The 16,674-nt window shown below is 39.6% G+C and overlaps 1 protein-coding gene across 1 annotated transcript in view; it reads left to right on the top strand.

Annotated features, from left to right (window-relative positions):
* The window catches only part of igsf9bb (immunoglobulin superfamily, member 9Bb), a 390,832-nt gene that overhangs the window by 337,999 nt on the left and 36,159 nt on the right, over window positions 1-16,674 (top strand). The window contains exon 11 of the mRNA XM_069896285.1: window positions 2,682-2,832. Coding sequence (XP_069752386.1) covers window positions 2,682-2,832 — 151 coding nt within the window. The remainder of the gene's footprint in view (window positions 1-2,681; window positions 2,833-16,674) is intronic.

Raw genomic sequence — 16,674 nt, 5'->3', positions numbered from 1 at the left:
CCAACAAGGTCGGGTCAGATACAGCAATGAGCTCTCCGAACCCTTCTCCATTGACAACGGCATGAAGCAAGGCTGCGTCCTCGCACCAACCCTCTTTACTATCTTCTTCAGCATGATGCTGAAACAAGCCATGAAAGACCTCAACAATGAAGACGCTGTTTACATCCGGTACCGCACGGATGGCAGTCTCTTCAATCTGAGGTGCCTGCAAGCTCACACCAAGATACAAGAGCAACTTGTCCGTGAACTACTCTTTGCAGATGATGCCGCTTTAGTTGCCCATTCAGAGCCAGCTCTCCAGCGCATGACGTCCTGTTTTGCGGAAACTGCCAAAATGTTTGGCCTGGAAGTCAGCCTGAAGAAAACTAAGGTCCTCCATCAGCCAGCTCCCCACCATGACCACCAGCCCCACCATGACCACCAGCCCCCCCACATCTCCATCGGGCACACTGAACTCAAAACGGTCAACCAGTTTACCTACCTCGGCTGCACCATTTCATCTGATGCAAGGATCGACAAAGAGATAGACAACAGACTTGCCAAGGCAAATAGCGCCTTTGGAAGACTACACAAAAGAGTCTGGAAAAACAATCACCTGAAGAAACACACAAAGATCAGCGTGTACAGAGCCGATGTCATACCCACGCTCCTGTTCGACTCCGAATCATGGGTTCTCTACCGGCATCACCCACGGCTCCTAGAACACTTCCTTCAGCGCTGTCTCCGCTCCATCCTCAACATTCATTGGAATGACTTCATCACCAACATCGAAGTACTCGAGCTGGCAGAGTCCGCAAGCATCGAATCCATGCTGCTGAAGACCCTCGGTGGGTGGGTCTGTTTATATATTATATCAATTCAACAGGGTTTAAATTTATGTAGCTAGCTGCCTTATTAAATAAATTTGAGTAGCTCTGTCATGGTGAAGAGGAAGAACTAAGTTCTGTTAGCTGCGTGCTGAAAAACTGGAGCACAAATCGAACATGATTAGTCAGACAATAGGAGAGAAGTTAGGGGGCACTGTCTAAAATGGTGGCAAAGAGAGATGTCCTCAAAATTTAAAGATGATTGGTTAATTGTTTGATGTCTCGTATCCCACTGGATTACGGAAAAGGAGCTAGACAGAGGATTTGGTTGGTTAGCTCTTTAGTTGGCTGGCATGGACAGACTGTAGTGGAGGATAACCTCCTGTGCAGTGTGATTTGAAAATCCTAGAGTAATGCCTTCTTCATATTTATCAATTACATGCTGCCTTCATGGAGCCACGTAGAAAAGTGCAGAAATATAGGCTGGGCTTCATTCTTAAATTAGACACTTTAGTGCTTGTCAAGACTTTTCCCATCATGTCCCTACCCTCATGTAGATATGTGCCAGGAGGTTCCCATGGCAGAAATGGTGCTTGCAAATCATGTCTCCTTTTGGCTTTGATGATATTTCTTTCACTGTGCAAGTTAAAAATTACATGATCCAATTTCTCAACTGAGCAAGGATAAACCAGTTCCCTAGAGTGCACAATCCAAAGGAAGAGGTTATTTTCTGAACAGTTTTACTTGTATTTATATATTTATGGGAAAACATTGATATTTCTTATTAATTTTACTAACTTCAATAAAAATAAAGCAAAAAATATTCTTACAACTGAATGAAAATAATTCAAAATATCGCTATCGCCTAGTATTGATCCATCTATTCTCATTAACAGGTTTAGCGTTTACAAGACAAAGCCATAGTCAGTCCGTGATGCAATATTAAACCGAGAAAGATTCTGCGGGCCTCGGCCTTGACTACAGATGCTGGCCACAACACCTCTTCCTGATCACACTCGAGCTCTGTTCCCTAACCAAAACAACAAGCCCAGTTGTTGCCCCTTCAAGCTGCTTGTGGCACATATTTTAACCCCACTGTTCAATCTCTTTACACAGTCCCACAGCAACCCAAGAGCGAGAAGGTCATGCAATGGCAGTGTATGTGACGGAAGGCTTTTTAGCACATAAGGTGCACAGGTTGCCTGCCACACTGTCAGTCATTTTACTATTAAATGGTTTTTTGTCATCCAAACAGCTCAATTCTCTCTTTTCTTACATTTGTACCTTCCTGAGCATCGCATGTCCAATCTTTCACCTGGATTTATGCGGGAAGAGGGAGATGTGTTAATATGATTAGAGAAGGGATCTGAGTATCTAAGTGGAAGTTTGGATATTGAGAGGGAGAGGAAAATGTATTAAAACGCAGGCTGGCTTGATGTAGAGTTGAAAGCAGAGCGTAGGCCCAACTATCAAACCATCAAACTGAGCCAGTAACTTTATTTCTGTCTTTCCAGGTGTTGCCTGTACTGAGAACATGCAACAATTTCTGCTTTTATTTACATTGCAGAGCAGCATGCTTTCAATTTATTTTTCAGAAGACCCTTGGGTATTACCTGTAGAAAAAAATGATGGGGGTCTATATTGAAAATTAATCACTCAACCAAGGCTGCCAAAGAATGGGGATGATTTGGCCGATTATCTCATTGCTTTTTGTGAGGCTTTACACTGCCTAACTCCATTGCTGCATTTTTCGAATCAGTGAGCAGAATACCAGATTGATAGATCAGCTGGGATAGACTTTCAAGCATCCTGAGTGGAGGCAGAAATATTGTAAGTATGTTTGAAATAAGTCTTTGCTTTGTTTTCTACTTAAAGGTAGGGAAGCCCAGTAAAAGCAAGCACAACATTCTTCCAAGTGGCAGCCTACAATTCAAAGCTCTCAGCAAAGAGGACCACGGACAATGGGAATGTGTTGCCACAAATGTGGTCACGAGTATCACTGCCAGTGCACGTCTAACTGTAATCGGTAAGAACATAAACCTGCCTTTGAACTGCTTATTTGTTTTACCTGTATCATGAGGTTGCTGTTTAATTTCATCAGTTGTAACATCCATGTATGTATAATTAGTTGGTGTAAAAATAATAATTAAATGTTAGTTCTAGGTCCAATGTGTATTTGGGTCTGCCAATATAATGTTGCCAGCTGGTGTTTTTTTCAGATGTTCCTTTCATGAACCTGCTTATTAAGCTTGCATTCTGGAAAACAAAAACTGCTTTGATGATGAAACAGAATTTACTAGTTCCTGTTCCTGATCTGGGGGTTTGCTTATATTGCAAAAGATCTCTGAAGCTGAGTATAACAGCAAATTGATGGTTTGATTTTTCTTAAAATATCACACTGTCTCTTTGTCGCAAGTTTTCTGTGCCTCTTGATTTGTTTTTGGAATGTTTGTAATTTAATGATAACTTGCCTGTATTTTACTGTTTTGACTGTAAAGATGCCTCATGGCAGTGGAATCAGACCATAATAGAGTGCATAATCTAAAGCTTGATCAAAGAGTTAAATTTTAAAAGAGAGGTGGAGATGGTATGGATGGGAATTCCAGAGATGAGAGCATAGGTGCTCAAAGATCCAAATGCCAATGACAATAGACAATAGGAACTGAGTAGGCCCTTCGGCCCGTCGAGCCAGCACCGCCATTTTACAGATCATGGCTAATCACTACTATCAGTACCCCTTTCCAGCCTTATCCCCATAACCCTTAATTCCTTTGTCCACTAGAGTCTTATCTAACTCTCTTTTGAACATAATCAGCGAATCTGCCTCTACCATCCTCTGTGGCAGAGCATTCCACAGATTCACACTTCTCTGGGTAAAAAAATGTTTTCTCATCTCCGTCCTAGAGGGCCTACCCTGTATTCTTAAACTATGCCCTCTAGTCCTCGTCTCCCCCATCATTGGGAACAAGTAATCCGACTTCACCCTGTCTATCCCCCTGATGATTTTGTATACCTCAATCATGTCCCCCCTCATCCTTCTAAACTCCATCGGATACAAGTCCAGTTTTTCTAGCCTTTCAGCATATGTCAACCCCGCCATCCCTGAAATCCCTGACATCTAAGAAAAAAGTGTTATTTTATACTGGCATTACATCAAAGGTTATCAGAAGGCAAAGCGTGTTTAATTGGAGGGAGCTTCAGAATGCAGGAGAGTGTGTTCTCCTAGGGTACCCTGTTTTATTCCTTTGTGCATTAAGATTCTGAATCTATTCCAACTTCCAATTGAAAGGAATTGATAAATAAATCTTCACACCCCCCCCCCCACCCCCATCACTTGGTCAAAGACCCATTCCATATAACTGAAAAGAGAAATTATAGAATGAGGAAATAGCTGATGAATTAAACAAATATTTCATGTGTTCACACAAAATAGGATAGGAAACTCTTCTCAGCAACGATGGAGAACTGTAGATTAAGAAAGTTTAGAAAAGTGGTCAATCTTTAGGATGCAATCACTGGCATCTTTGAATTGTTTTAAAGTAGTGGTGACGGAGATATTGGATGCTTTGGTATCAACTTCTAAAATTCATTTAGACTTTAAATTGAAAATTGCAACTGTAATCCTGTCATTTAAGAAAGAAGCAAGATAAACCAGATTATTGGGTTAAAAGCGAGGTTGTTCCCCCAAAAACTCCCCTAACCCAGAATAAATTACTATCCGTGACCATGGGTAACAAGATCCTAGACACCTGGTGCCAGAAAGGGCTCAGGTGTATCGAGGACTGTTATGAGAGGGGGAAGTTCATGTCATTCGAGCAATTCAAAAATAAATTTGATCTGTCACATAGGATCTTCAATTAAGATCTATTTTGAGGGGCAGTTTATGGCCCTGCTGATGTGTAGTGACAAGGAGGCTCTAATTCAAAAGGGAATCACGCGTAAATTCATTTCTGATCTGTATCTCCTGTTCCAAAATGAGGGCCCGAAACCGGGCCTCCATAAACCAAGGCAAAGATGGGATGTAGATTTTGGAACAGCAATCCAGGAGTGGTGCTGGTGTAACTTGTGTCAAGACAGAATGACACCAGTTGTTAATGCTAGATATAGGCTGGTGCAATTTAATTTCCCACACCTGCTATACCTCACTCCACAAAAATTACATCAAGTATAGTCAGAGATTTCAGAATAGTGCTTTAGATGTGGTGTGAAGACAGGAACCTTTGTACATCCAACCTGGCTAAGCACCAAGGTGAGATCCTTTTGTGTAGAACTACGGGACATTCTGGTGAAAATTACAGGGGTGGGATATTCACAGGACCCAGGGTTGTTCCTGTTGGGGGATATTATGAATGTGAGTCTGAGACTCTCCAAATATCAAATTCAATTTGTAAAAGTTGCCTTGGAGAGAAAGAAGACTCAATGCAAAGTATTCTATAAAGGGGGAAGATTGATCTATATTGTTCATAAAGCATGAGGCTGTAAAATCAAAAAATAAAATTTTCAAAAAAATGAAAGAAGCAAGATAAATCAGGGATTAGTGATTCAAATTAAACAAGAAAATCTGTAGATGCTGTGATTGTAGTTAACACAAAAAATGGTGGAGAAATCTTTAAGTCATGTAGCGTTCTTTATGTAGAAAAGATAGATACATAACAATGTTTTGGCCCTGAGCCCTTCATCAAGGTATAAACAAAAAGCAGGCAGGCGCCTGAATAAAATAATGGAGGGAGGGGCTGTGGGAGGAGGACAAGCTCTCAGCCAAGAGGTGGAGTAGGTAGGAGGGCACAAGAGAAAAATAGCTGAGAAGTGATGGGGGGGAGGGGATAGTTCTCTGAATGGAGAGGGAAGGGGGTGGAGATCTGGAAGAAAGGAGACAGAGGGATGGGGAAGTGAGGGAAGCAGGCGAGTGGCCTAATGGAAGTCAGAGGTCTATGTTCATGCCATCAGTTTGCAGAGTGCCTAGACGGTATTCTATTGAACTATTTATCATTGTAATTGAACTGACATCAGTGGTAAAGAAAATATTAGAATCTATGGCAAAGGAAATTCTCTACATTAGGAAATTGTAGCAAATTGGGCTCAGTCTGCGTGGGATTTGTGAAAAAAATGATATTTGATCAATCCATTTGAGTTTTTTGAGATTATAAGTACTGGAATAGACAAGGTAAGATCAATTGATGTGGTGTATTTGAATTTTTAAAAGATGTTCATGAAGGTGTCATACAAGAAACTATCAAGCAAAATTAGAGTGAATTGAGGATTGGTTATTAGAGCAAAAACAGTCAGTAGGAACAAACTGATCATGTAAAGGTGAGAGGTTAAAATGTGTTACTGTTCAAAAAGACTTGGGTGTCTTTGTATACCGAATTTTAAAGTACAGCTACAACAAGCAATTAAAGAAGCAGATGGATATTATTACAAGAGGATTTGAGTACATGAGTAGAGACACCATTATTTAAAACCTTGTTAAGATTACATATGGAAGGTTGTGTACTTATCAGCTCTCCCTGAGAAAAGATACACTTTTAATAGAAAGGGCAGCAAAATTTCACAAGATCGATGGTTGAGTAGGCGGGCTTGTCATATGAGGAGATATTAAGCAGACTGAACCTATGCTTCAGAGAGTTGAATAGAATAAGAGGTGATCTCATTGAAATGCTTTAACATAAATGAAGTAGATTAATCTTATCTACTGCATTTATTCAAATGTAATGGCTAATCTTTGAATGAATTGGGTCTCACGGTCAGGTCAACATTTCTATGCCAAGAAGACCTGCTCTTCTCCCTCATGTACTTATCTAGCTTTTCCTTAAATGTTATTTGTATCCGCCACTTCCTGTGTAACTGATCATTGCGTTCTCTTCCTTCTTTCTGAATATAAGAAGATTAAAGAAGTACAGAATTCTTTTTTCTGATATCGTGTTGCTTAAACATTTAACAATTTAACATTTAACAGCTTAAATGGAGACCTCTTATTTTGCTCTTCACAAGTGAGACTTGATTTTTGTCTCTGCTGGACAAAAATATTTCTTTTTTTTTCATAGTTCTCTTTCATTTTGCCGATTGGCTTCAATATTCAGACTGTCAATCTTTAACTATCTTTTCTACAAAGATGAAATATCTTCATCCACAAGTTAAACAACATTCTCTCAAACAATAACATTGGCTTGTCAACTGAAATATAGGTTACTTCTCTCTTCACAGGCTATACTCAGCTGCTTAAGTATTTCCTGCATTTAATTGATAGATGGAGACCTAAATAGGCGAGGTGTAAAGGACATTGTGAAAATGACCTGGTATAATTAAAGTAAGATGAACATAAAACTGTCAATCAAATAATTAATTCCCAGTCATAATGCCCCTTTTGATAAAACTGAATGTCATAAATGGGCTTATGTCATTCTTAAGTAAAATTATTGCAGTTCTTTAGCTGAAATAAAGAATTGAATTTGCTTTACATTTTTTAGCAAGCTGCTAATCACAAAAATAAATGTTGACATTTGTAGATTTAAGTCAGGACTATTGAAGGAACTCTACCAGTGGTTCAGTGGACATTACAATGTTGGTGATGTATCTTCACCTTTGCTACATAAAGGCACTGTTTGACCTGCTGAGTTTCTCCAGCATTTGTGTGTGGTTTATTTTACTATTATGTTTTGTTGGTTATAATAAAAACATAGCCTTCATTTTCCACTAGCGGTGAGTACAGGTTGTATCAAAATTAGAACAATAGGTTCTTTTTATAACCAAACTGCTTAACCATGGCATCTCTGTGAAATGTTCTTCAGTCTATTCAATTGCAAACTGAAAATGGCACAGGATATTTAAATTAACAAATTCAAAATTATTCAGTATCTAATTAACAAATTAAGTGTTTTACATTCTCGATTGAAGAGCAGTGGAGGGTGTTAATTTTATAGAACACAAAGGTGCAAATTAATAGATTAAATCTGACAACTCATTAGCTGATAACATGCAGAAAAAAACATCTTTGGTGTGTGCAATGGAAGTTATTCACTTTATGAACCTAATGAGCTTGAAGCAGTATGATTTGTAAATCTATCTCCTTTTTAAATGCTATAGTTCCACAATGAAGCCTCCTGCTACATCTCATTAACACTGCCAATGTGTGCCATTGCAAAAGTATGACAGAACAAACATGTTCTACTTAAAAAGCAGTCTTGCTTCACTAAGTAACACTGCCTCAGGAAATGGGCATAATGGGTTGTGTTTTTCCAAGACTGGGAAAATCAACTTACAAAGCAAACCATGACTATAGAGTTCTGTAGTTTGATAATGTGATTGCCCTCTTTGTTTCAGTTAGTCCTGAGCTTTCCTCCATCCATGTGGACTTCATATGGTTAGCCTCTGTGAACCATTTACTCACAGGCCAAAAGGGTAAACTGGCAGAAGTTGCTTGGGACAACTGTAGTGCAAGTGCAAATTCTGTGCTGTTCTGACATGCTCTGAATTGTAAACTTCACAACAATTTAGCACAAAGGCAACCTGATCATACTGCAGAACAAGCAGGTTGATTCCAGAGATGAGAGGGTTAGCCTATGAGGAGAGATTGAGTCATCTGGAACTGCACTCACTGGGATTTATAAGAATGGGAGGGAACCATATAAAATGATGAAAGGTATAGATACAATAAGTTGTTCCTATTGGTGGGGGAGACCAGAACTACGAGACATAGCCTCAAGATTCAGGGTAGTAGATTTTGGACAGAGAAGAGGAGGAACTGCTTTTCCCAGAGGGTGGATGAATCTGTGGAATTTGCTGCCCATTGAAGCAGCAAAGGTTTATATTTGTCTTTAACATTATATTTAAAATGATAAGGTTGGAAAGATTTTTAGCTGGAAGGGGAATTAAGGGATATGGGGAAAAGGCAGGTAGGTGGAGATGAGCCTGTCATCAGATCAGACATGATCGCATTGAATGGCGGAAAAGGTTTGACAGGCCAGATGACTACTACTGTTTATATGTAACATTTCTGTATTGTATGACTGAAAGTTCAACTGTAGAAGGTTGACATAAAGCAGGCAAGGCTGTCGGACACCATCATGTCAGTCTTCTACAGGAGTTGTATTGAATGCATCCTGGCTGGCTTCATCACAGTATGATACAATTGCAGTAGAGCATTGGATTAGAGGTCAATCCACAGGACCATATGAGTAGCAGAGAGGATCACTGGAGTGTCTCTCCCCCAATTAGATGTGATCTACCAAGATCATTGTCTGAAGAGGATGCGCAAAATTATTGAGGACCCCTTCCTCTCTTTCAGCTGCTCTCATCAGGAAAGACACAGGAATATCAGAGCCAGCACCACCAGGCTGAGGAAAAGCTTCTTCCCATGGGCAGCAAAAATGCTGAATGACCAAAGCAACTGCTCACACAAACCATCCGAGACTCTTAATATTTACTAAAGAAGTTTATTTATTTATTGTAATATATGTATTTTTGTCCTGCATGTGGAGATCCATAGAACACTGAAGCACAGAAACAGGCCCCTTTGGCCTTCTAGTTTGTGCTGAATCTTTTTTTTTTGCCTAGTCCCATTAACCTGCAACCAATTCATAGCCCTCCATACTTCTCCCATCCTTGTCCAAATTCTTCTTAAATCTTCAAATTGAGCCCGCATTCATCACCTCAGCTGGCAACTCGTTCCACACTTCCACCACTCTCTGTGAAGAAGATCCCCTAAAATTTTCTTATTTCACTCGTAATCCATGTCTTCTGATATGTATCTCATCTACCCTCAGTGGAAAAAGCCAATCTACATTTACTCTGTCTATCCTCCTCATAATTTTAAACACCTCTATCAAATTTCCCTTTATTCTTCTACGCTCCAGGGAATAAAATCCTAACCTGTTTAACCTTTCCCTGTACCTCAGTTCCTGAAGTCCAAGCAACATCCTAGTAAATCTTCTCTGCACTCTTTCTAATTTATTGATATTTTTTCTGGAGTTAGGTGACCAAAACTGCACACAATCCTCCAAATTTGGCCTCACCTATGTCTTATACAATTTTACCATAAAATCCCAACTCCTGTACTCAATGCTGTACTTTGATTCATGAAGATCAATATACCAAAAGATCTCTTTGCAACCCTTTCCATCTGTGTTAACACTTTCAAGAAATTATGTATCTGTATTCCCAGGTCCTTCTATTCTACCACACTCCTCAGTGCCCTAACATACACCATGTATGTCCTTTCTTGGTTTGTCCTTCCAAACTGCAGCACCTCACACTTGTCTGCATTAAATTCCATCTGCCATTTTTCAGCCCATTTTTAAAGTGGTTGAAAACCTTCTTTGCTGTCCACAACACCTCCAATCTTAGTGCCATCTGCAAACTTGTGATCCAATTTGCCACATTATCATTCAGTTCATTGATATAGTTGACAAGCAACAATATTCCCAGCACCGATCCCTAAAGCACACCATTAGTCACAGGCCTCCAGTCTGAGAAACAATCATCCACCACTACTTTTTGGCATCTCCCGTCCAGCCATTGTTGAATCCAATTCACTAATTCACCATGAATACTTAGTGTCGAACCTTCCTGACTAACCTCCAATGTGGGTCCTTGTCAAAGGCCTTAATAACAACAATGTAGACAACATCCACAGACTTTCCTTTGTCAACTTTCCTGGTAACCTCCTCGAAACACTCTATAAGTTTTGTTAAACATGACCTACCACACACAAAGCAATAATGACTATCCCTCATCAGTCCATGGGTATCCAAATAATTGTACATCTAATCTCTTAGAACACCTCCAAAATATTTGCCTACTACTGACATCAGACTCACTGGTCTATAATTTCCAGGATTACTTTTGGAGCCCTTTTTTGAACAATGTGAGCTACCCTCCAAACTTCCAGCACCACACGCTTGGCTAAGGACATTTTCAATATTTTTGCCAGAGCCTCTGCAATTTCTACTCTAGCTTCCCTCAAGGTTGTACCTGTGCAATCGGATGATAATAAAGTTGAACTTGAAGTTTATGATACTGGCTCAGTGTAAAGAAAGTACTTGTTCAGAGCTTTTAATATCCCCAACTGCCTCAAGGTGATAAAGGATGCCATTGTGCATATTTTCCAATCACTTTAATGCCGTTCAGTTTGATGCCTGGGATGTCTTAGCTGCATGATTTAGATCATACATACTCAACGGGGCCCTATACTCCACCGGAGCCACAGCACATTCAAGTAAAAGACTAGTTTTCTTTTCGCATCACGTAACATAAATATTGTTTATGGTTTTTTTTTAATGTAGTCAGTAGGAAAGAAGTATAGAAACCAAAACTTGACTGCTTCACAGAGAAAGGGGCCCATAAACCTTGAGCAGAGTTCAAGGAGGCCATGGCCAAGAAACAGTTGAGAATAGATGGTTCAGGTTGGTGTTTGTCAGCAACTGTGATTTACATAATGTCCGAGGATATCTCAGCTGACTCTGATAAACTGCAATCGCAAGATTCAACATTCCTTTATTCAGATTTCAGATTTATTGTCAGATTACATACATGACATCACTTTCAACCCTGAGATTTCTTTTTCCTGCGGTCATGGCAGAATTGCCACTAATTGGTAGTGCAAAAAAATAAACTACACACAGCTTGAACATGTAAATAATAAAAAAACTGTATACAGATAACGAATGTAAACAAACTGACTGTGAGAGAAAATATAATCAATAAAGTTAACAAGTAGGAGTTTTTAAATTAGTCCCTGATTGAGTTTATTGTTGAGGAATCTGAAGGAGGAGGGGCAGCAGCTGATCCTGGACCGGATGCTGCGAGTCTTGTGGCCCCTATACCTCTTTCCTAATGGCAGCAGTGAGAACACAGCGTGTGCTGGGTGGTGAGGGTCTTTGATGATTGCTGCTGCTCTCTGATAACAGCGCTCCCTGTAAATGTACTCAATAGTGGGGAGGGTTTTGCCTATAATGTGCTGGCTGTGTCCACTACATTTTGGGGGGCTTTACACACAGGGGTATTGGTGTTCCCATTACCAGACTGTGATGCAGCTGGTCAGCAAACTTTCCACCACACAACTTTAAATTCTTGCCGGGTAATATTATACGAAATTGCCCTCTGCCTACCATAAAGCAGACAAAGAGTCACCATTAATGTAGACTGGCACCCCTTATCATGCAAGAGAAAGAGAGGCAAAAGAGAGTCCCTTTGAAGACATTGAGTGTCCGTGGATTTGCCTCCAGACCTCCCAAAGCCTCTGCAGCCACACAAACTCCTGTTCAATCCCTCATCAGCGTCTCGAGCTCAAGATCCAAACTCTGACACTATTAGCATCCGAGGTTCTTCGCGATCCCCTTTTGCCCTCCACACCCTCGCGAATCCCGGCTCCAATACTTGCTTCCCATGAGCCAGTCTCCAGCAGTCTACAGCCCGTGTTGGTCCCCTGACCACATCGACCGCAGCCTATGTGGGTCCAATCTAAAGCCGATAAGCAAGAGAAGTTAAAGTGGATGGAAGAGGTAATCTTCAGAAGGAATTTAAATGTATCTTCTTGATAAAGAATGATGACAATGGTAATGAGTTTATTGTCAAAAAAATACAATATATTATGGATCGAAATTCTACTTGCAAGAGCCAAACACACCTTCTATAAAAAAACTCCAATAGTATGCATTGAATTTCCCTGGTACGGAAAAGATAATAAATATTAAGTATTGGTAGATAATAAATATTCACAGTTGCAGTTAGTGTAAGAAAAGAAACATTTCAATCATTCAGAGAGATCATTTTGTGGTGCCAGAGTAGTTTATGGTTTGGGTAGTAAGACTGCGAGAACGTGCTGGGAAATGGGACTAATGGTTATCAGTTTCCAAGAGTCAGCACGTTTAAAATGGGCCAAATGACCTCCTGCAGTGCAATATTACTTCATGAGATAGCATCTTTGCCAGTCGAAGCAGCATCTTCATAATTAATCACAGACAACATAACTTTTAATTTCAAAGGGATCTTGTGTAAAAAAAAATCTTTACGACATTGAAATATTAACTTGTGTAAAATCAGGAGGAGCAAGGAAACCCATGAGGGGCTTTATTTTCTCTGTGTGGCTTTTTTATTAGTTAATTTGTTCAAATTAAGTTTTCATCTCCATTTATTTAACATAATAACAATTATTGCTTGTGGAAAATAATATATATTAACCAGTGCAGTCAAAATAACTAAAAATAATAAAATAAATTAAATCATATTGTGTCTTAATTCCTCTGGTTCTACAGGACTGCAGTAATGAAATCCAACTGTGAATCTTTCAATATAAGAATCTGCTGTTCTATATTGATAAAAGTCCACTGGTCACTCACTTATCTGAAAGTTAAAGCAGAACATGATATTCTTTAGTTGTAGATTATCTTTCCCATTTTAATTCTGTAATTAATGTTATTTTAAAATTAGCATTCTTAATAAGATCTGCTATCTTGAGAGCGGTTCATTCACCACATACAACATATGAGGGAAAATGTAATTTTTTGTGCTATGTCCAAGAAACTTTGCACACTAGCAGGTTTACCATTTTGCTGCACAATACCCCCTCCATAAATCTTCGTCTGCGAAGCCAAGCCAAAGAAAGAAACCACAGAGGAAATCATCCTCGTCATGTTACAAATGTTGGTTATGTCGTTATTACAAGAACATCTTAACAAAGGGAAAATTTAATCTTGCAAGAAATCTATTCCACATTCTAAGTCAGGGCATCCTTCAATATCTTTGAATTAGACGCACTGAAGTATGTGAGTCATTTTAGATTAAGTCCTTCACACTGTCCTTGATCTGCTGACAAGCGGAGTGCCAGAGTGCATTGTCTCAGCATAATTTCCCACAGGTTTCATCTTTGTTGAAGTGTTTGTGTTTATATTTTATTTTTACATAATTTTATAATTCTATAATTATTTCTGCATTCCTGTTCATGGTGAAATAGCAGTGTATGCTTGTTCTTCACTCCACCCTGAATCTGTGAAGATAGCTGGAGAAGTAGCCAGTTACCTCCTGATAGCATGTCAAAGAGACTTTTCAATTTAGACCAATCATTATCTATGAGGGTTTTACGAGAAGAGTGACTTCTACAGCAAAGGCTTTCTGTTTCATTTCATACTTGACTGAATGCTGCCTGCACACTTCCTCTCATTCGTCAAGGTTATATTCTGTCACCATTTTTTCAGGTAGCTACTGGAATTTAGATGAGTTTCTGCTCATTATGAATTGTATTTTCTTGTTGTTCCCTTGGAGCTAGTGTCATGTGATTTAGAACAGCCATTCTCAACCCTTTTTTGGCTATGGCTCCCCTTAGGACCCTGCTCAAAGTTTATGGGCCCCCTTCCCTGTGAAGCAGTCACGTTTAGATGGTTTCTTCCATACTTCTCTCCTACCGACTACATAAAGCACAAAAATTATTTTATGATTTCAGTCCATGTGGAGGATGGCTGATTTAGAATACTATTCAGACATTTTTCACATTGGTAGATGTTTGCCTAATTAATTTACACACTGAGACATAACTGTATCATCAGTAGAATTGTAACCAAAATTGTAAACAAATCTCTGCAGGCAATAGTGTACTTGTTTGTAACAAAAAGAAAAAATACAATATGGTTTAAACCAGTAACGTGTGGTGGAGAATATCTTCAAACCTCAGTCATCCATGTAAGTTTATGTATGGTGTTAGGATTGGAAAGTCTTGGCAGATTTTTCATTTGTATCCTGTTAGACTCTGTAAAGACCATTATTAATTTCCTGTTTGGCAGTAAGCAGCTAAAAAGTTGAAATAGCAGATCTTTCCACCCTTACTGTTTCATTCTTGTATCCCTTTTTAATTGTTTCTCAAACCCATAAAAATGGTTTTGAGAGCAATGAGTGAGACAAATGGAAATTCAGAGAGGCAAAAGGGGAGAATCTGGAAGAATATTGTGGAAAATTATGGGTGACACATTTAGTATAGCAGTTAGTGCATCACTGTAACAGCGCCAGGGACCAGGGTTTGAATCCAGCGCTGTCTGTAAGGAACTTGTACATTCTTCCTGGGTCTGTGTGGGTTTCCTCCAGGTGCTCTGGTTTCCTCCCACCCTTCAAAAAACATATGAGGGTTGTAGGTTAATTGGGGTATTTGGCCAGCACGGGCTCCTGAGTCGAGGGTCCTGTTACTGTGCTGCATGTCTAAATTTAAATAAATAGATAAAAAATAGAATTACTGTTGGATTAATATAAACTGATGCTTAATGAGCAGTGCAGATTCAGTGGCTTGAAGAGCCTGTTTCTTTGTGGTATATCTACATGATACATCAATTAAAAGGAATTGATAGATCAACTGATGGTGATTGGATCTTGGAACCTTTAGCAAAATCTGAAATGATCTTGGGATAATCGACCAACAATCAGGACCATCATGTTTGTACGTAATATAACTCCAAACATTGACTATTTTCTACATGATGCCCTCAGCAGTTTTGCCAACACCACTTGACCACCTTCAGTGAAGTCCTGCCTTGATCTCAATGTTAGGCTCACCTCACCTCCGTACTTCAGTTCTTAGACTTGGGCTGTGGTGAAGCATAGAGCTGAGGAATGCTGGTGAACCCCAACTGGGCAATGGTGAGCAGTTCATTGTTGCTTGGAAACACTATTTATGAAATTTTGCATCACTTTGCTGATAACTGAAGTGCAAACTGTGGAAATAGTAATTAATTGGGTAATAATTAGCCAGATTCAATTTGCTTTTCATGAACAGAACCAATCTGGAGAGGTTTCAATATTGTTTGTCAGATGCCAGTGTTACATGGAACATTACCTCACCATACAGGCCCTTCAGCCCACCTATGTAAACCTTCTCCACAACAATCTAATTTTTCCCCTTTCTCACACACATAATCCTCTATTCTCCTTACATCCATGTGCCCATATAAAAGTTTTTAAAATGTCCTTAATGTACCAGCCATCTCCACCTCTCCCAGCAATGCATTCCAGGCCCCCTCTCAGTTTAAAAAAAAACTATTTTTGACTTCTCTTCTAAACTATCCTCCACTCACCTTAAACAGATGTCCTCCAGTATTTGCTATTGTCGTCCAAGTAATGGTGCTCCTTGGCTGAGCTGCTCCTTGGCTGAGTCGGGGTGCTGCTTTATCAGAGACTCTTGTTTTGATGTACATCAATGCTTACAGATGTTTCCTGACCTCACACAGAGTGAAATGAATCAAATGAAGATAGGCTTCTGTGATGGTGAAGAATTCAGGAGGAAGCCAAACCCCCACACCACATCTGATTGAACATGGCAGAAAATGCTTCAGCCTTGTCTGTCATACTTGTGGGCTGAGTCCTCCTAAAGTTTAGCACGGGGGCTTTTCTGCAGTCTGCTCCTTTCAATGAACTGTTCAGTTGTGTCTTCATTTATTTCACAACTCATAGCCATATATTGAAAAGTTTACATCCCGACAATGTTCCACCTCATGCTGCTTTGATCAATTTATTGAAATTAATCCTTATTTCCTGGATATGCCAAAACTAACCCCCAAAATAAATATGCTTCACCTTTCCACAATCCACATCTCAACTGCACCTGAGGGATGCCGTCTCCTGAAACTTAGTCCCACATCATTAATTTTCACGCAGACTCCCTCTCCCCATCAGCTAATTTGCTTACAAGACTGTTAGCTTGGAAATTGCCCCCAACTCTCTTATTTTATTCTGGAATACTTTGATTGCAATGTTTATCTTTTGGCTGCGATCAAATGGTAGTGCTAAATCACAACTGAATGTTGTCTGATACTGGGTCAAACAATGAAAGATAATGTTCCGTTACAATGCCTGGAAAAGTCCATTAGGATAACAAACTTATTCCTAATCTTGT

Source organism: Narcine bancroftii, chromosome 8 (assembly GCF_036971445.1).
Source record: "Narcine bancroftii isolate sNarBan1 chromosome 8, sNarBan1.hap1, whole genome shotgun sequence".
Lineage (NCBI taxonomy): Eukaryota > Metazoa > Chordata > Chondrichthyes > Torpediniformes > Narcinidae > Narcine > Narcine bancroftii.
Note: the sequence above shows the minus strand (reverse complement) of the source record. Positions and strands in the feature narration are given on the sequence as shown.